Source organism: Pseudopodoces humilis, chromosome 6 (genome assembly GCF_049639895.1).
Source record: "Pseudopodoces humilis isolate 2021_Gansu_Grassland_sample_001 chromosome 6, ASM4963989v1, whole genome shotgun sequence".
Classification (NCBI taxonomy): Eukaryota; Metazoa; Chordata; class Aves; order Passeriformes; family Paridae; genus Pseudopodoces; species Pseudopodoces humilis.
The window spans coordinates 44866871-44887278 of NC_142205.1; the positions used below are offsets into that span (position 1 = coordinate 44866871).

Genomic DNA, 20408 nt, shown 5'->3' on the forward strand with positions numbered 1-20408 from the left:
GTAATAAATCCATGTAATGTAATAATGCTTTAAACACCTCCAGCTCTACCCTGCTGGATGCTGCAGCTGTTTTATAAAAGGCAATGGTAGGACTGGCCACTCTGTGGCATTTGTGGAAAAGTGGTTTTTTGATCTGGCAGTAATTTGTTTATTTTAGTCTACAGTCACAGTAAACATCTACATGTGTTAAACAAAAAGTTAGACCTCCAATGTACAAGTATGCTTGCATTCTTTAAGCAGTACAGGAGGCTGAATATGTGTCTGGGTTCCTCATCACAGTTTCTTGTGCACAGAGAGGTATTGCCTGCTAGCTGGAAGAATCAGTCTGTCAGATTTAGTGTACATTCTATGTCTGATTGGAGAAATGCATCATAGACCACCCTCATACTTTGATATATTTCTCTGCATTATATATAGACTCTAAAATGAAGAGGCGGTGTTGGTTTTGTTTGAGCTTTTTTGTTTGGGTTTTTTTTGTATTTGTTTATTTACTTTTTAAATTCAATACTAGATAAGCATAATTTCTCTAGTAGAGTAGCTTACATAAATGAAGCACCTCCTTTCAGGGACTGTGCTGCACTTTGTCCAGCTTTTCCCACCTGTCCTGTTTCCAGTGTCTTATGTTAGCCCTGTCTGACCAATACCTGTGCAGTGTGCTGGGAAGTTTGCTGGCCTTCTGACATCTCCGTAACTGGGTGACAGGGGCTCATAGTGATCCAGCTTGCAGAGCTGTGTCTAGAGACCCACCCAGCTCTCTGAACAGTTACAGCAATCCTTTTCTGATCTGGGGCCTTGTGTCAGGCATTTCTGTTCACTGTGCATATTCCTGGTTGTGATCCCTTCAGGACCATAGGAACAGTATACAAGAAATTGCCATGAGATGGCAGTAGTCTTGTAGGAAGGTAAACCCCTCTTTAGTTCGGAAACAGATGAGCTTTGGTACTTGTTGTAGTGTGAAGAAGTTTAAGCAGATGCTGAAACATGACAATGCTAATAAAAAAAAGCTGATGTGGTGTAAGGAATTTTATTATGTAAACAAATAATCACGTTCTGTTTGAAAACAATTTCAGAATATTTAAAAATATCAGTTAAAATTTGAGCAGGTTTTTTCTTGAGTAAGCTGGTACAGCAGTGAAATAACCTTACCTAGAACAGGAGGCCTGGACTAGCAGCATTTTACAGCCATCTTTAAGACCTGAAGAAGTACTACATTTACTACCACTCTTAACTGACCCAAGGGCTGCACTATTTTCTCTCCAGCTTTTCAGGCAAGGCAAGTGGCTATTGCACTGTTCACACATAGAATGTTACCTCTTTGCAAGTTCCCTCTCTAGAGGTTTCCCTGCATTTATCTATTAGCTGTTAAGGTGGGCAAGTTCCTGACAGAGGTGGTTTTCACACCCCTACAGTGTTGCAGTTAGAATGATGGCCTGTGCAGTAGGAATTCGGACCAAATGGGAAAGAGAAATGGTTCTCAGGACAGTAATTCTTTGATGGTCTTAGGATTCTCGTCACCCCTCAGGCCCCAAGTAGTCAGTGCATTTGCCACTTGCAGCTCCCAGTTTTCATGATCATGGCCCTTAAGATGGACACTTTTTAGGAGCCTGTGATCTTGGATTCACTGTCCAGTCTAGAGAGAGCTTTTCTGTCAGGAGAAGAGGCATTTTTGTTGTGAAGCAGTAATCAAACCTGCATGACACTAGAGGAGAGGACAGAGAATAAGGAGCATAGTTGCAGACCCACAGTACCAAATAGGGCAAGGCTGAATTTATTAAATAGACCAAAATGTTTGAGATATTTGAAAACTTAGAGCAAAAATTACCATGGCAAGGGCCATGTGTGATCAGCTAACACGGTCCCAAGGGATAAAGCAACTATAATTTAATTTTATTTAGACCAGAAGGAATTTGCTGGCTAAGCAAGCAGCTCTGCCCAGCAGCAGCTTTGTTGTGGTGCATTCATGATATGCCCAGCTTAAAGTACATCCCAATAAACTTGTTGACCAAAGAATGTGCATAGATGCCTTGCTGAATTGGCCTAGGAAAAGAAAACTGCTGATGGGAACAAGGTGTCTATTCCTTCTTCCTCTTTGCAATCCTGCCACATCTTCTACAGCAACATAGGCAGCACTTGAAAAGAATGAGGACAATAGTGGCTGTACAGGTGAACAAGAATGCCAGAACATCCAGGCTGTGGTACTGGTACCAAGTGAGATGGTGAGCAGCTGGTCTCAAGTGCTTTGCTCCTTTGTGACGCATGACAAATTCAATCCAGAAGACAGCTCTGTCCAGAGGCTTAACAGGCTGGTCGTGCTGTATCTGGGATAACTTTAGAGCGTTTTCCTTATAGCTGGGGAAAAAACGGAATAAACCAAAGAGATTTCTCACTTATTCCTGAAATAAACTATTTAGCACCTGGCAGTCCTCTTGAGGAAGGTGGACAGCCCTGCTTGTATTTTTATTAGTCATATTTAAATATATTTGAGACTGGTCCAGTTTATTCCTGCATGCATAAACTTGGGTTAAGAACAGTAATAGAGAAAGCCAATATTTTGCAAAAAAAAAGTTATTTAAAATTATTCCAGATGCTCCTTTAAAAAAAAACAAGATGGAAACATTTGCAGCATTTTTGTTCCAATATAATAGAGTGTGTTGATTTGGGCAGGGATAGGGTTAACTATTCATATTAGCTGGTGGGGGCTATTTTTTGGATTTGTGCTGGAAACAGTGTCGATACAATAGGGATGTTTCCTTTACTGCTGAGCTTACGCAGAGCGAAGGCCTTTTCTGGCTCTCACACCACCCCACCAGCGAGGAGACTGGGGTTCTGCAAGGAATTGGGAGGGGACACATCAAGGAAAGCTGATCCCAACTGACCCAAGGGTCCCTATGGTGTCATGCTCAGTAGTAAAACTAAGGGGAAGGCTGGGGAGGCCACATGTACCAGCTGCCATCCAAGTTGTAGCAGATCATCTCTGCCATGGCTGACTCCCTCAGATACTAGACACCTCCATCGGTGCTGGTCCATTTGCTTCAGGAATTTGCAGGCTCTCACTTGAAGGAACACCTGTCCTTCACACTGGATAGGATCTGCTGCGAAAGATTGAGGACTTCTGCATTTTTCCAATCCCTTTGTCAGTGGTCTTATCCTTAGCAAGGGATCCCAGCTTCCTTCTCCTCTAAGTCCTGACTGATAGGTATGGTAACCTAAGGATACTGCTAAGTCAGGGGTCAGAGAAAGAACTGTTATGACTGTAGGCAGCTAAGACCTAATTAAACTAGAATTGTTATTCAGAACCTCCAGGATTCTGAATAGAGGATTTACACTGGCAGAGAACTCTCAAAAGCTCCTCTGAACTTTCCAATAACTATTTTTCTCAAAACACTCATAAAATGCAATATGAGGAAAACCAAATTACTGATCTCTCCTTTTTGAGAAATGCTGATCTCAGAAGGGGAAGATGACTTTCATCTGAAATCCAAACTTCATATTTTATGCATTTTCCATTCTTAGAAGAGCCAGCAGAATTTTTCACATCAGCATCCCAGAATTTTAATAGCCTCAGCCTAGTGTAAGGCAAGAACAAAACTCACGTGGAATTGTAAATGACTGTGTTCAGTGCATCAACCAGGTCCTGGGTCTTCATTGTGTTGAAATCCACCTGAACTGCAGCTCCTTTTGCTACCATGTGAGCAATGTTGTCGTGCTGGTCAGCAAACATGGGAATCCCAACCATTGGGATCCCGTGGTAGATGGCTTCATAGAGCCCATTGGTCCCACCATGTGTGATAAAGGCCTTAGTCAAGGGATGGCCTGGAAAGGGAAGAAGAGGTGCATGTTACAGCAGCTGTGGCAGACTGCATTCACTAGGATGTGAGCAGTGCATAGAGGGGACAATGCACTGCTAGAAAAGGGAACAGCCCTGATCTCTGGATCAGCAGCAGAGCTTGCATGCTTAGCTTTCCCACAGTCATATTTAACACAACATGTGCATCAGCATGTCCCTCCAGACTACCCCACAGTTACTTTTTGGCCCTCCCCCTATTGTGCAGTTGTAGTTTTCACATGGTGCCAGGGTCAGAACAGCCCCATGCTTCAGCCTTGCTTAGGTCAAGCATTTTGAAGAATGAGCCCTAGAGATGAACTGCAGAAGCCAACTCCAACTCTGGAGTACATCTCTACTTTGGTATTTACTCCTGCCTTTGGGTGTTTTTGAGCCCTTCCAGACAGCTGCCACCAAGCTCTGTAAGTCAGGGCATTTTAGGAAACCAAGGCTCCCAAGAGCAAAGTTCTGCAGCTTAAGCTGTGAAATAAAGTGTATCCACAAAGCACTACATGGTTCTGTTGCCTGAATTAACCATTTGGTTGAAAAACAAAGTAAACCGTTTTTCCAAGGGTGCAGTCCATCCCAGATAGAATCAGTCTTACCAAGCAGGTCATTTTGTGGTATCCAGCCATAAATCCTGGTGTTGGAGCCCAGAGTTTCTGGTTTTTTCCCTTTGTACCGCCAGAGGACCTTGAACAAAGGAAGAATAGGGTGGTAAACATGGTGCATGTGATATGCCTTTCTGTATTATTACGTGTACTTTAGAGCTTTATCTCAAACCCACATACCTTTTCCCAGTAATTCAAATAGCTTTGGCTCCAGTTGAACTCTCTGATTGCTTATTATGTGCTAATTAAAAAAATGCATGGAGTGATTTTTGTATTTTGGCCTGTAGACACAGGTCCACATCATTTGGTTCAGAGGAGGTGAAACACCAGAACTCCCCATGAAGTAACTTGGCAGTCTGTCTCTCTGGGAGAGCCCAGCTTCCTGGCTGTATCATACCCATCAGGGATGCAGATAAAGAACAGGCCACTCTGAACATAAGAGGCTCACAGAGAGCAATGGAAGTGAAAAAAGCAAGGCAACAAGGCAACTTGTTTTAGGCTTGAAAAGAAATTCACCTTTTGTGGAAGCTGGCTGAGGGCTTTGGCAATCACATTACTTCTTTCATCACTTAGGTTGTGGACCATCGACCCAAGAGTGAATACAATGACACCATGTTCCCCTGAGCTCTGAACAAATTCTTCCATTTCCTAGGAGAGACAGAAAACATACCATACATTACACAATGCAGATTACACAGGTTTCTGTGACTAGAGAGCATAACCTTTTCAGGTTATTAAGGGAATGATGGTGGTGTGAGTACCTCTTGACAGAAGGGCTTGACAGACTTGGCCCTGTGGAAAATAGTCAGTTTCTCCCCAAGGAGGAGCAGGATAGGTTGAGACAGGTGACAGATGCTTTGTCTATTTGAAAGCAAGTTTCAGGATACATTTCAAGCAGCAGGAATGAATCCTGGCATTATCATGAGCAGGACATACATTCTCTGTGACACTCTCCCTAGCATGGTCATGGTTCTGGATTTTCCTGGAACAAGTACTTTGCATTATACGGCTCTGCTGAAACCTGAGAGGGTATTTCAGCATCCTGGTCACAGATTCACCAAGTTGGTACCATCACTTTGCAGACCATTCTCATTTCTTACAGTGTACCACATTGCTCAAAACATTTTCTACAAATCAGACCAATAGGTTTTCCTGTTCCTATTATTAGTGTCATGTGAACTGGAGCAGTAACATGCCAAAGAGAATGGTTACCCATTTTCCCCAAGCTCAACCCATGCTACAGGGGAGTGGGAGGAGAGTTAGAAGGTTTTAGTAGACAACTTGCACTTAAGATGGCATGTATCTTCCAGGGCTCCTACAGGAATGATAAGCTACACCAGAGTTTGTCATGTAGTCATCTTCAGTATTTGGGAGTTTCAAATTCCACCTGAATACTGCAATTCACAGCAGAGCATAGGCTGGAGATGCTCAGTGTTTCACTCCCTTTAAGATGTCTTAAACTAAGATACAGCCGAAAAATGTTTATCACTCATCTATTTCTGCAAGTTTTGACCCCATTTTACCTAAAGAATTTGTCTTGTCACAGTGCCTTCTGGCATCAGGTATTTCAAAGTTATCATGGGCTGCAAGTCTGTGTCTTAGAATTAAATCATTACATTTAAGTACCCTGAGGTAGCAGCTATTTTTCCTGAAACAGACACTGTATTACCCTGTGCTGATATCAGCTAACCTCTTTTAAGACAGCAGGTTGTAAACCAGCCCTCAGTTTGGACAAGTATGGATGGGTGCTAAATAGTTCCTTGCTCCCCAGCAGCACTAGAACATCTTTAAGAATGAGCTTTCTCAGGACATGGCTTGCAGGGAGAGAAACAGTCTTTGTAACAAACCAGCCAACGGCAGAATGAAGTTGGGATACCTTTGGTAATGGTTTTGCAGGCTGGCAATGAAGTCCTCCAACAAACTCAAAGTTGGGCAGGAAAGGGCGTGGAAATTCAAAATCCCAGTATGTTCTGATTAACCAAATCTCTGCTTTCCCCATCGTCTCACACAGGGTTGTGGGCCTTCCTGTGGACAAGGTGTAAGAGGTTAACAGTGTGCATGGGAGTGACCTTGTTTGCTCTAGATTGTGAAACAGGAGCATTACCTTTGTCTTTTGGCACTCACAATCAGTGTAGTTTATCAAACCGTGCATAAAATGAAAGCATCCACAAATCTGGATCTATTCTTTCTCTTTGTTCAGCTCTTGCTGGTGGCCATGAGCAAGGCAGTACAATGCTTAAAAGGATTTTGAACCTTCATGATTACTTTAGAGAAATACAAGCAAGAAGCATTTCATATCTAATATAGAAGTGCAATTCTTGTGGTGCTGAATTATTACCTGTGCTTGTAGTAAAAACAGAGAACACTTGGGGAAGAGAAGAATCACAGAAAATTTAGTTCCAAATAAAAAATGAATGACAAAGTGATGATCACCTGACAGGAGGAAGGTTTTTAAACAAAGTTCTGTAGCATTTTTCAAATGGTGACTCATTTAGCAGCTGCTCAGACAACAATAAAAGACAGGTACAGACATCTCTAGTTTTCTTGAGGACTGGGTCAGCTGCTTCTTACACATACTGGGAAAAATTTGCCAACTCCATGGATACTTCTAATGTCATTTTATGCAAACCCCAATATTTCTAGAAATCCGTCTGAAAAAAAGAATCTAATGGTAATCTGATGTCTTATAGTTTACCATTTGAAAAAATATATATTCTTAGGTACATGTTGCAAGTTGTCTTTGCAGTATTTACTCCACAAAGTGAAACTGGGGAGTAAAAGGGTTAGAAGTATTGATAAATAGTTTTCCAAAGCCAGCCTAATGCAAGCAGGAATCAAGCTAAATAAGCACCAAGATAAAAATTACCTGTAGGGCGTCTTCTACTACTTGGTCAGTATAATAATCTGCACCAGTAATTTTTTCTTTGTATTTAAGTTAAAGAACAATGAGTCAGTTACAAAGTTGCTGAAGTGAAAATTAAATTAAATTGCATTACAAGAAGAGTGATATAAAGGTGTAATTAAGTCTTTATGTGGTATCAAAAAATTCAGTCCAGGGAAGAGGGAGTAGTTTTCAGAGCACAAAGGCCTCTTTGCAAATGCAGAAAAAGAGTGGACAGCGACAGAAGAGATAAGAGATGCCCTTGTGTTTGCTGTTCACTCATTATCTGCCTGAACTTAGATGCCCTGGACAAGATTCAAAGTCCATTGAACTAAATGGTCTCTTTATTAAATGTTGAATCATGCCTGAGCTGTACTATGTTTGAGCAAAATTTTCAGCTATGTATGTAGTTTAAGGAGACTGTTTCAAGCCCTGAATGGTGGATGAAAAGGAAAGGTGACAGCATTTATTGCTGAGAATCTGAACTCACACTCAGCACCCTGCACTATGCGGAACTGAAAGATACTTTGAGATTGCCACCTCTGCTGGCCTTTGAGAAAGAGTATTTTGAGAGAACAGCATGATGATCCCAAAGCATTCAAAAGGCACAACCCATGCAAGAAAAGAAGCCAGTCAACAGCTGCCCTACCTAAGACGTTACTGTAGTACCCATCCCATTCAGCTTGCCAAAACTTCATGAAAAATAAATCAGTGAAAATGTAAAAGAGGAAATTCTGTAGTCTTTCCATAAAGGACATCTGGTGAGTCAGCCCCATTGTGCTAGCAGGCACGTAGGAGGGTGGGGACGGGAGCCCACCGCACAGCCGCTCTACAACATTCCCATCAGAGAAGCGGAAGCTGTAGACAAAAGGGATCTCTAGGATTTCTGCTACAAGCTCCCCGCCAATAGACAGGGGGTCAGCGATCAGAACATCAAACTTGGCCTGCCGCAGCTTTGCTATCAGGTGAGAGTTCATCACCAAGGTGTCACAGGTCTGCTTCGACATATTGGTAAAGACCTCCAGTTGCTCTTTCATCGTCCACATGATCTCCCAGGGGAAGAGATTAGAGGCTTCATTCATCCAGAAATTGAGGAAGTCTTCCATGGATGCATCCAGGGTCTCCTGGCTGAAGGGGACTTGCAGGACTTCAAAAGTGAAAGGAGAGGAGGTATCCTGGTAGTTGATGAGCAGGTTGCTTGAGGCCACCAGCACAGTCACTTCGTGACCCCGGAGAATGAGCTCTTGCAGAATCACTTTCATATTGATCCAGTGACTGGCATCGGTGGGCCAGACCACCACCCTCCCACAAAAAACAGTGCTGCAGCAGCATGCATAGGCACAGAGCAGCCAGAGGCACTTTGACCCCAACATCTCAGCATTCCATGTACAACTCTAGTCTGACTGAACTGGAAGCAGTTCACTGCTTTTCACTGTGCAAACATTGTAGAGCCAACCAATTAAAAGTGACACCTGTTTGATGACTAGACTGGCAAATGTGACAAGATTGGCAAACATGACAAGTGGGAATGTCCAAACACAAAAAAAAAACAGGGGAGGACTGGGCAGGCAGTAAATCCCATTCTGGAGTCTTCTGCAGAGCCACAGCTAGTCTTAAAATTACAGCAACTCCTATCTGCTCACCACAAAGTGCATTTTGCAGCATGTGAAGACCAGAAGGCTTTACCCTGTGTTGTAGTTTAAGCTTGATAGGCAGCTAGGCACCTCTAAATTGTCCACAGAAGGAAGAGAAAAGGAAGGGCAAAACTTAGAAAACTCATGGATTGAGACAGAGACAACTGAAGGGGAAAAAAAAAAATGGAAAGAAGAAGAAAAAAAAAGAAAAAAGCAAGAAAAGCAAGTGATGCAAGAAGAACAGTTGTTCACTACCAGCCAATGCCCAGCAAGTCCCTGAGAAACAGCAGCGCTGACAAAATTCACCCCATATCTTTTATTTTGCTGAGCACAAAATCATCATGGGCTAGGGTATCCCTTGGGTGGGTTGGGGTCAGCTGTCCTACCTCTGTCCCCTTCCAACTTCTTGTGCATCCCCAGCCCCCTTGCTAGTGAGGTGGGGTAAGAGGCAGAAAAGGCCTTGACACTCTAAGCACTGCTCAGCAGTAATTAAAACATCCCTGTGTTATCAAAACTTTTCAGCACAAATCCATCATGCAGCCCATGCAAGCTAACAAAACAGGTATTGCACATGGAGCCTTAAATGCTAAACCCCACAGTTCACAATAAAAAAACACCACAAGATCCAAACAGCTCTGAGGCTTACACAACAGACACCAAACCATGCTTCAGCCAGCACAAGATTTCCTAGTGTCTGTCATCATAACATGATAAGCAACACAAACACACAGCTAGGTACTCTTAAGAGTAGGATCCTTTAATAACTTGGCTCTCTCAACAGAATTACACCTTACTAGTGAAATGTAAATAAAAACACTTTAAAGTCTCATATTGAAATACCCATTTTATCTCCCCACTAGCAATGCATATGTTTGGCCTGTTTCCTCTTAAGCATTACTATAATCACCTAGAGCAAAAATGGGAAAACAATTATATAACTATTATTTTAAAAAAAATTAAAAACCACTTACAGATGAATATAATTATAATCTAGTAGGTTTTTATACACTTTCAGAAAAGCAAAGAACCATATCTCTGCAGAGTGTCTTTTATCACTGTGAATTGGGGTTCATCTGATCTCCCAGACTTTTAAAGGTCCTGAGGAGGTTATTGTCTAATTTTGAGACAAGGTAGCAAGTAAGAAGTGTACTATGGGAGAAAAAGTCCTAGTATTTGGTGGGTATATAGTATTTTACTGTTTAGTGTTTGTCATGATTCATCTATGGAATATGACTAATGAGCCCTGTTTCAAGTGCCTTAGTGCTGTTTTACATATACTGGAAGTGCCTGTACAGATGTAGCTCTACCACTGTAGCAGGTCAGGCTTAACAGGCAATGTTTGTACTTGCCTGGATTGTTTGACTTGATGCAGGAATTTTGAAGGAAGGAGTGAATTTGGGGCTGTCTTGTTCCTGATTTGTGCCTTAACCTCTCATCTCTAGGTATTCACTCTTGTGTGTACAGCAGATATAATTTCTAGAAAGAGAGCCTAAAAACTTACCTAAAATGTCAGTGTAGTATTGATCCCAGCTTGCCCAGAGAACATAATGAAATATGAAATCCTGGAGAGCATAGCTGAGGAAGTTTTTTAGCCTTTGCCAGAAGGTCATCCTATCTGTTAGGCTAGTTAGGGTGGTTGGTACATAGGAAGGAGGTGCTGGGAGTGTTCCACAGATCCGCTCCACTGTGTTGCCCATGGAGAACCGGAAGGTGTACACAAAGGGGATACCCAGCTTCTCAGCAACCAACTCCCCACTGGGGAACAGTGGGTCTGCCAAAAAGACATCAAAGGCTGATGCCCTCAGTCTTTCCATCAGTGCCTCATTCTTCACAACTCCATCACAAATTATTTTGGCTATGCTCTTCATCTGCAATATCTTTTGAGTTATCTTGTAAGCACTTTTCCAGATAGGTAGCTCTCTCTCCTCATAAAAAAAAAAATATAAAATTTCGTCCATTAAGTCAGCCATCTCCTTTTTGGTGATTGGCGCCTCAATCACCTCAAACTGGAAGGGTGAGGGCTCTGTGGGATTGACGATGAGGAAGCACGAAGGCAGCAGCACGGTCACCTCATGGCCTCGGACCACAAGCTCCTGTAGTATGTGCTCCATGTTCAGCCAGTGGCTGTTGTCAGCTGGCCAGACCAACACCTTCCCTCCAGATGCACAGCCCAACACGGCCAGCAGCAACAGCGCTGCCACCTCCTTCCCTGCCATTGCTTGCCCTGTGTGGCAATGCCCCCGTGCCTTCCTTCACGTGGCACTCCCAAACTGGGCTGGGCACGCATGACACTGCCTTGATCCCGAGGGCAGGGAGCCAAAGGTAGGTGGTGTGAAATCCTGCACTGGGTAATAGCACGCTTAATATCATGGTTTCCTAGGGCACTGAAAATTTGACTGGCGCCAACTGGCACTCTCTGGTGGTAAACGCCTTGCTGAAGCTGGAAAATGTGATTCCTCTGGAGCAGCAGGGAGAGCCATCAGCCCTGGGGGGCTCAGTCCAGCAAGGATTGTATCCTGTTCATAATCCTATCCTTTATGCTCATCTAGCTACAGTCTCTGTGTTACTTGTGTGGTAGAAGAGGTGATTTTTTCATTCTTCTGGCTCTTTGAAACACAGCTGGGTAGGCAGCAAAGATGTTCACTGATGATGTGGGCACCTGTTTGCTTTTATAAAGCCACTAAGCATCCCTTTAGAACATGCTTAAAGTGGTGATCTGGGGCTGCAGCCAAAAAGTTGCATCTTGAAGGGGATGATATTACACAGCAAATTACTCCAGTATCAGACTAAGACTGTCCTCATGTGAACTTGCCTCTTAAAGAATATGAGGAGACGAAGAGGAGATAGTGCAGGCTTCCTGCCTGCCACTAAGTGCCAATTATGCACTATAAATTGAACCAGAAAATCCATTAAACAGTTTTATTTATATGGTCCCTCCTGATGTGCAATTAAGAAATACTGTAAGTTCTCTTTTCTGTGCTAAAAATCATTATTACAGGGTTTCTGCCCAGTGCTGTTACACAATGGTTTTACAATGTTGTCATCCAAGGCTTTTGGTATGGTTTCCATGCTGGCTAGAGCACCCTTTCAGGGACGAAACTGTGGGGTCATGGAAACAACTGGACTGTGAGGAGCCAAGCTGAGGTAACTCATGTACTATACACATGACACCAGCTTGGTGTACTTGTGGAGTCTTGCATCATGAAGGTATTTGCAGGCAATTGAACCCTGAGAGATTTGCAAGAGGTTTTTTTGAAGAGCTCAGTGAGAAGGTAGTGGAAATGGCATGTGATTAATAATAAACATTATTTCTACATGATCACTCAAAACAGTCCAGAAGAAGAGCCTGCAGAGAAAGATTTGTTTTCACTGTTTGCTCTGTGGGTGGTAGGGTATGTTCTAAATAAAACTTGTTTTGTGCAGAGAGAATTGGTTTTATATGACCAGTGACATAAGTGAAGTCTCTATTACAAAGCCACAATGCACTTAAATATTGCTGCTGAGGGTGACAAGTTCGGCTTGTAATTCACCAGCTCCCCCCCTCCTTGTTATTATCCTCTGGATGAGGAAAATGGCTCCATTCTTGATTGCTTTCTGTGCAAGCAGTCACCCTTCCTGAGCACCCTGTATGGTGTGGAAGTCCTATCAAACTCCACACTAAAAATATGACAAAAGTCAAATTTGTCAACTGGGATGACCCCGATCATGTCTCAATGCAATGGCATAGCAGCACAGCACCCTGACTGCTAGCAGCTCAGCCCCTTTTTAGGGACATAATGACAAACTCTTGCTGACCTCTCTCTTGACTTTGCCACCCTGGTGGGTTCCTAGCTCTGCAGGTTACAAGGAGAGACTGTATAATGAGAAGTGAAGTATCAGAAGACTTACCTAAGGCCTTGCTGTAGTAGATATCCCAATGTCCCCAGTAGCTCTGGAAAACGTAGTCTTGCAGGTGGTAAGACACAAAGTTTTTTACTCTCTCCCCAAAAGACATGTGGTCAGTGAGCTCAGACAGGGCTGCAGGCGTGTAGGATGGTGGGGTTGGGATCTTGCCACAGTGCCTTTCCAGCGTGAAGGCTGGGGAGAAACGTAGTGAGTAGACAAAGGGAATGCCCAGCTTGACAGCCACGAGTTCCCCACAGGGGGTCACAGGGTCTGACAGCATCAGGTCAAAGCCAGACCCCTGCAGACGAGCCATCAGCTCTTGGTTGGTCAGCACTGCATCACACATCATCTTGTTCATCTCCTGCCAGCCTACGGACAGTCTTCCCAGCTCCTTGTAAAACTGCCAGAAGGTCAAAATAGTTGGCCTGTTGTTGAGCCACAGATCCACTATTCCATTAATCAGGTTCTCAGGAACATCTTTCTTGAAGGGCACATAATAGGTCTCAAACTTCTCCGTGGCCTTAGGCCTGGGTTCAATGTAGAGGGTAGCGTTGGATACCAGGATGGTAAAGCTGTGCCCACGGCGGATGAGCTCCTGTATAATTACATTCATGTTCATCCAGTGGCTACCTTCCGTTGGCCAAACCAGTATCTTCCCACAGAAGACAGGCCCTAGCAGGGCAACCTGAAAAAGTAGCAGCTGGAGGTATTTCTTTGAACCTGTTGTTTTCATGGCCATGGCAGAGTTTAGGGCTAGATAGTCTGGGAATTTTCCCTTCCAGTTGGGAGTGCTGCACCTCTGTGTTGTGTTTGATGGCTCTTTACTAGCACTCTTAGCAGAAGTGAAACTTTGCTGTTGCACAGGTATTGCCTTTATAACCTGTGTTTCATCTGAGCTCTGAAAAGAAAAAAAAAAAAGAAGTTTGGTGATTCGTTGTTCCCTTTCTGCCTTCTACCCTGTTAGCTTCCCACCGAAGGAGTTCTATTTTCTTGTTAGGAGGATAACAGCAGTCCTCACTGCTGTCAAAGGAGTTAGTCACCTGGATGCCAGCCCTGAGACTCACACAAATCCCTTGCATTTTTTCCCATGAATTAGCAATGCCAGAGACAGGCCAAGGAATGAGAGGCCACAGGGCTGACTTGGCATCCTTTTTCACAGTGAGATGCTAAAAGTGCTGATATTTCTTATGCTGAGAGAAGTCAACAAACCCATCATTTGGTTGATGATAATGCCAGTAATAACATGCAGTTTGTTCTAATAGGTCACCAGTAGCTTCCAACTGCTCCCAGAAAACTTTTAACACAGTGGGTCTGTTGCTACTGCCTGTGGCATGTCACCACCAACCTGGTCATGTTGTGAGCTCAGTTTGGGTGTCTAAACATGGGGCTGAGCCTCTAAAGAGCAAAACCTACACCATCTGCGATGGCTCTCAGTTGGAAAGCTGTCCCTTGAATATAAACACCATGCCTGGAAGCAGTTCTTTAACCACCTGGAGCCAAAATGACAACTAAAACCCACACATATAATGATACACTTGATCTAACACAATTTGGGGAGCAAATGCCATGCAGCAAAAATTTCTTACCTAGCAGAGTCTTCCAAGGTACATAAACATTGTGCTCTGAGTTGCAAGGTGTGATTTGCAAAACCACTTTACTGCTTTTCCTTACTGCTCCCCTCCTCTGTGCCTGGGCTGCTCCAGCAGGATTGGTTATCAGACAGAAGGACCTTAAGTAAGTTACCCTCTGAACTGGACTTTTCAAAAGGAGGAAGTAATAAAATACTGGATAATGGCAGCAAGGAATGTATTCTGTGTTAATTCATTGCTTTGTTATGCTCTGGGAATTTAATGGTTGAGATGGTCTTTCCCTTGCCAGGATATACTATAATGTTATTACAGAGCCAGCTTCTTAGGAGGACTGTATCCTAGAGATAAGAAATATGGTGTCTGACTAAAGTGTTAAAAAGACTTTTTTACCCCCCAGCAAAACAAAATTGTTTGTTTTATGGTAGATATGTTTATAAACTGTCAACAGCAACAAAGAGTGAATCTTGTGGTTTGTTTGCAGAGATTTTCAAAAGTTGGTGCTGTATGTGTGAGTTTCCAAAAGTTGGGATGTTACTTCTGCTGGCTCTGTGGCCTTTGATTCTGGAGATCTAGGCAAGTGTTTAATAACCTGGAAATCTAAACCTAGAACCTAGGAATCTAAAGGTGATTATTAATCAGTGATTTTTAAGTATTGTCCATAATATTCAACAGGGCTTTTTCTAAACCCTCAGATTCCAGTACTATTATGCCAGCATGTTTCAACCATAATTTGGCCTTACAGCCAGGAATTTCACTGCAGTCTCTCCACAGACCTTTGTATACAGAATATGATTGGGGTTTTTTTTTCAGGCTAATTTAGATTATTTTGTAAAGTCCTATAAGAAACTTAAAGTTTTTCCAGCAACTATTGAAAGGCCATGTTCATATGGGCTACAGCAGATCACAGAATCGTAGAATATCCTCAGCTGGAAGGGACCCACAAGGATCATTGAAGTCCAGCTCCTGGCCCTGCACAGGACAGCCCCAAAAATCACACCATGTGCCTGAGAACATTGTCCAAATGCTTCTTGAACTCCCTCAGACTTGGTGTTGTGACCACTTCCCTGAATAAAAACTTAGATGGGAATTTATTTTTTATTTCCCACTCCTTAGTATCAAATTCCTCCATAGCAAATGAGAGCAATTGTTTGGGGAACCAAAGAGTTCAATTTGTCTTGTTTCCATGGCCAGCTCCAAAGATGATACTCAGATTACTCAGATCAGAGAAGATAAGAACTTTGAGAGGATTAAAGAACAAAATCCAGTAAATGTCAGAGAAGTGGGGCAGAAGAATATCGATGGTGTTAAGTGCCTGTATTTCACACCTCTAACATTACTGACAGAAGTGCTGCAGACCATGATGTAACCTCCAGCCTTGTTAAAAAACAACAGACTTTTCAAGGCTAAGGCCCTCATGCAGAAGTTAGGCAATGCAAACTCATGTTTTCCACACATGGGTCTGTCTCTTCACCATTGTGCTGTGTGGCTGGGGGTGTGCATGGCACTTTGATTTCTAGGAAACCTCGATGCCAGCCAGCACCTCAGAAATTCGGGGCCAGGGTGGAAAAGGGAAGCTTTTGCCCTGAAGAAGCACCAAATGACTCTGTGCTTTCCCCTTCACTTAATGCAACAAAGCAGCTTCTGGTCTGAAAGCAGACTTAAAAGTCTTGACTTACCTTTTTTTCTTTTTTTTTGTGGGGTGGGGGGTTTGGCAAGAGGAAGGGAGGTACTAGATTGGGAAAATTTCAAAGCTGGCTCATCCCTACATGCAGAAGTGACAGGATTGAGCAATTCTGCAGTCACATGTGCGTGTGCTCAGTAAAAGACTTGTAATCCCCAGGGTATAGGGAAACTCCAGCAAAAGTTAATGAGATGAAGTAGCCTCACCATGACCACCTTTCTTGAATAAATTGTATCTTTATACCTCTGCACTATTACCACAGGATGAAAAAAAACAGGGGCTAGGTTTATAGCATTGCACTTGGATTTTTTTGATTCAGTTTAAGATTCTACAAACTCTCTTCACGGCTGCTGAAATGCTGCAGGGGCACCTTGGCAGGTAAACAGCCATCAGGGTGGCTGGCATGGGAGCCATTTCCACTCTGCAAAGCCAAAACATCAAAGAAATGAGGGAAGGTTCAGGCCAAGCTTGGTGTCCCTGCTAGGAATCTGCATTGTTGGTGAAAGAATAAATGCTGCACCCTGTCCTTGTCAGTTCTACAGCAAGTAGCAGCAGCAGACTTACCCAGCTCCCTGCAGATCTGTCCAACCTCCCAAGAAAGCTTCGTACTATGGTGATGGGCAAATCTGAAAATCCCATGGGCATGGCCATGATGGGACTCATCTAATGGCTCACCAGCCGAAAAAAGGAGAAGTTGCTCTCTCCATTCCACCTTTTCATGCATGTTTGCTGTTCATGCTCCCATGGCAAGCCCTTCCCCGTGACTTACCCAGTCATCCTGCCAATGGTTTGTTTTTGTGGGAGAGTTTGCTGCTGCTGCAGCAGGAAGGAGTTAGGCAAAGACCAGGCAGACAGCAATGGCCAGGGCAGCCTCATCATCAGGCATTGTTGCTGCCTAGGGAGCGGCAGTGATAGCACCGCAGCACAGACCAGAGGTCACTGCGGCCATCGCTGCACCCACAGGGGTCCCAACTGCGGGGACAGAGCCCCAGCAAGGGCAGGGGTGCCCACAGTGTGCCAGCATCACCCGGAACAAGCACCTCTCCCCTTGCTGCAGCACCCCAGGGGAGCAGGGAATTGGGTCCCTGGGGTTATTACAGCAGATCCTAGATCAGGGGAAGGTTTAAGGGTGCTGATTGCACCCCGAAGTACCCAAACCCACTACCCAGGACCCCTACACAAGCAGCTCTGTGCAGCTGAGCATGGGCAGAGCACCCCAGGACAACCATCTCACCTAAGGCCTGCTGGTCTGCACGGGGAGAGTGACGCTGGGACGGTGACACCAGGAGTGTGTGCGTGTGTGACAACGGGAAGGTGACGGCAGCAGTTTTTACGGGCAGGGACAGGGAGGCGAGGGCAGTAATGTTTGCCAGCCCAGCAGCTGCAGGGAGGGAGGAGCGAGTGCAGGGAGAAAACAGCAGCCACTGACCTGCAGGCAGGGCCACAGTGGACATCTCCAGCAGCACCAGTCCTGCTCTGTCCCACAGGTCCCAGCAAACATCCCAATGTGTCAGGGTGGGGAGGACACCTCTCACTGCCCACACCCACACAACATGTTCCCCATACACAGCTTTGCCAAAACTCTCTGCGATCCCATGAGCTGCTGCTGGCAATCCCCCCACCACAGCGGCTCAGGGGTAACACCTGCTTGTCCCCAACCCAAGAAGAGGACAGCAGCCCCAGGGGGACAGCAGGGTTAGGATCAGCAGAGACTCAGGACAGTGAGCACCCCATGGCAGAGTCAGGGAGCACATTTTATTTCTCTCCAGCAGTGCCAGGGGAGAGGAAGGAACGGCAGCAGTGCCATCACAGCACGGGGCAGATTTGGGGGGGGTCTGGCGGTGTCTCCTCAGATCTGAGTGCGGAAGCACAGGTCAGTGCCTGACATCTTCTGCGCGTAGTCCTGGTCAAAGCGCTCGTTCTGGGCCACGGTGAAGTGGTTCTTCCAGTCTCCCGTGGTGCCTGTGGCCGGGCGAGATGGGGCTCAGCAGGGGCCGGGGGGACAGTGAGCCAGAGGCCCCCCAGAGCTGCTCACCTTTGCGCATGAAGGGGGACACGCTGTGGTCCATGAGGTCGGAGGGCACCTTGCTGTAGTTGGTGGCAGGGTTGTCCCGCATGGACTCGAAGGAAGTGTGTCGGGTGATGGTGTCCAGCGCCGCCTCCGACAGCTTCTGCCCCAGGAAATGGGCCACCTTGGCAATCTCCCGGCGGAGGTCCTGTGCGACACAGGCCAACACTCACCCCTCCTGCCACCCCCAGACCCCACAGCACCATCCACCCCGCCCCATCACCTCCTTCAAGTCCTCGTAGAAGAGGTAGAGAATGGGGTGATCCTTCCTGCGCTCCCAGTAGCCCTTGACATGATCATACCAGGAACCGTATGCCACTGCACGGGGAGAGCAGCCAGTGGGTGATGGTCCCCTGCAGGGTCCCCTGCACGCACCCAGGGGTGCCCTGTGCCCACCTGTGCCAGCCATGAACTTCTCCAGGTACTGGGCCCATGTCCCAGGGTGCGGCTGCAATTTGTTCATCAAGTCAAAGTGGTAGTAGGAGACAGCCACGTCCTTGGCGTTGCGCCCCACATAGATCATCTGCAGATGTGCCATGGAGATATGAGGGGCAGCCCCAGGACCCCCAACAGGGAGGACACTCCAGCTCCTAGAACTCCCATGGCTACTTAGGATTCTGGAGGGAGCAGTGGGGAGTGTGGTCTCAGGGGAACAGGGGAGCCGTAATTCCCCCCAGGGCAGCGACCAGGATTGTAGGTTACCTTGCAGCGGTTCTCCCAGAAGGATTTGGGCAGGATATGTGCCAGCAAGTGAGTCTTCACCACACGGGGTGAGGGCATGGTGGCCAGCAGGTCTGTTCCTGCGGGATCCCAGAGCGCTTTCTCTGTGGGCCCTTCACAAAGGCCCTTGGGACTTGGCCCCTCTAGGGTGCCCCTGCACCTCCCTACCTGCTGCCATCTTCCCGGGGGCAATGAACTCCAGCATGGGCACTCTCCTGCTGATAATGTCTCGCTTGCACTTCTCAGGATCTCCACCTTGCAGGATCATGTCCACAATCTCACTGACCCAGGTGGTACCTGGGGAAAGGAATCCATCAAGGGGAGCAGCCAGGGCAGCATTGGGTGTCTTAGCACTGACGGTCCCTCAGACCTCGACCAGATGCCATGGGGGAAAAGGGAAATCCTGACGCAACTCTGTCCTGACAGCCCCTAAATGTGCTGCATGCCTCCAGGCAGTGGGTCTCAGCTGAACAACACACTTGCCCACCCAGTATCAGCACATCTATTTGCCTTGGGGATGCTCACCAGACTTGGGGAAGGTGACCACCACGATGTCCTCAGGGCGGCTCTGGAAAGTGTCAATCCGTTCCCAGTTGTGGGCGAAGGCATTGACCATGGGGATGCCGTGCACTGTGAGCCAGGGCTGACGCAGATAGGGGTCTGGACTGGCCATCCTACTGGGGACAGGGACACATTGCAGGGCTGGCTGATGAGGGGAGGGACCCCACCGCTGGCTGATGAAGGGAGGGACCCCACCCCCCACCCTCTCAGGGCAGCCACCAGCCAGGGCAGCCCGGTCACCTGGCGTTGTGCCTGCTCAGGAAGCAGTAATGATAGCACCAGAGCACAGACCAGAGGTCACCGCAGCCATCGCTGCACCCACCGCTCAGAACAGGGGTCCCAACTGCGGGGACAGGAGCCCACCCAGAGCCCTGGCAAGGGCAGGGGTGCCCACAGCATGCTGGCATCACCCAGACCTAGGGGATTAGACTAGAATAGCACCTCTTCCCTTTCCTCAGCACCCCACGGGAGCAGGGAGCTGGGTCCCTAGCACTTGCAGGGAGAGTTATTGCAGGAGACCACAGGTCAGGGTACGGTTTAAGGGTGCTGATTGCACACAAACACAAAATGCCCCAAACCCACCACCCTGGACCCTGCAGCACACAGCTGCGTTACTGAGCATAGGCAGAGCACGCAGAGGGCACCCTGGGACACCCATCTCACCTAAGACCTGCTGGTCTGCGCTGGGAGAGTGACACTGGGACGGTGACACCAGGAAGGCGACAGCAGAGGACGGGGAGACTCGAGGCCTCACAGCGGTTGTTATGGGAAGGAGAAGGAAAGAGGCAGGGCACAGAGGCCAGTAATGTTTGCCAGCCCAGCAGCTGCAGGGAGGGAGGAGCGAGCGCAGGGAGAAAACAGCAGCCACTGACCTGCAGGCAGGGCCACAGTGGACATCTCCAGCAGCACCAGTCCTGCTCTGTCCCACAGGTCCCAGCAAACATCCCAATGTGTC

At 46.3% G+C, this 20408-nt stretch overlaps 2 protein-coding genes across 5 annotated transcripts; both read right to left on the reverse strand.

The window, feature by feature from the left end:
- Positions 1 to 1008: 1008 nt before the first annotated feature.
- On the reverse strand, positions 1009 to 17423 carry LOC102114339 (UDP-glucuronosyltransferase 2A2). Of its 3 annotated transcripts, XM_014262587.2 has the most exons (8): positions 17339 to 17423; positions 12838 to 13732; positions 10451 to 11083; positions 6311 to 6459; positions 4951 to 5082; positions 4429 to 4516; positions 3594 to 3813; positions 1009 to 2349 (listed from the first exon to the last, which is right to left on the reverse strand). In XM_014262587.2, exons 2-8 carry the CDS (start codon positions 13571 to 13573, stop codon positions 2073 to 2075), a joined length of 2235 nt encoding a protein of 744 aa, XP_014118062.1. In that variant the 5' UTR covers positions 13574 to 13732; positions 17339 to 17423; the 3' UTR covers positions 1009 to 2072. The 3 variants fall into 3 exon arrangements, with proteins under 3 accessions (XP_014118062.1, XP_005517590.1, XP_005517591.1); XM_005517533.3 differs by lacking the exon at positions 10451 to 11083; XM_005517534.3 differs by lacking the exons at positions 10451 to 11083; positions 12838 to 13732; positions 17339 to 17423 and adding an exon at positions 7965 to 8715.
- Positions 17424 to 17839: 416 nt separating this feature from the next.
- On the reverse strand, positions 17840 to 20364 carry LOC102114161 (sulfotransferase 1B1). 2 transcript variants are annotated; one of them, XM_014262603.2, is made up of 8 exons: positions 20117 to 20364; positions 19418 to 19569; positions 19061 to 19189; positions 18875 to 18972; positions 18569 to 18695; positions 18396 to 18490; positions 18140 to 18320; positions 17840 to 18066 (listed from the first exon to the last, which is right to left on the reverse strand). In XM_014262603.2, the coding sequence occupies exons 2-8, from the start codon at positions 19563 to 19565 to the stop codon at positions 17954 to 17956; spliced, it is 891 nt and encodes a 296-aa protein (XP_014118078.1). In that variant the 5' UTR covers positions 19566 to 19569; positions 20117 to 20364; the 3' UTR covers positions 17840 to 17953. The 2 variants fall into 2 exon arrangements, with proteins under 2 accessions (XP_014118078.1, XP_005517589.1); XM_005517532.3 differs by having other exon boundaries at positions 19418 to 19566; positions 20117 to 20362.
- Positions 20365 to 20408: the final 44 nt, after the last annotated feature.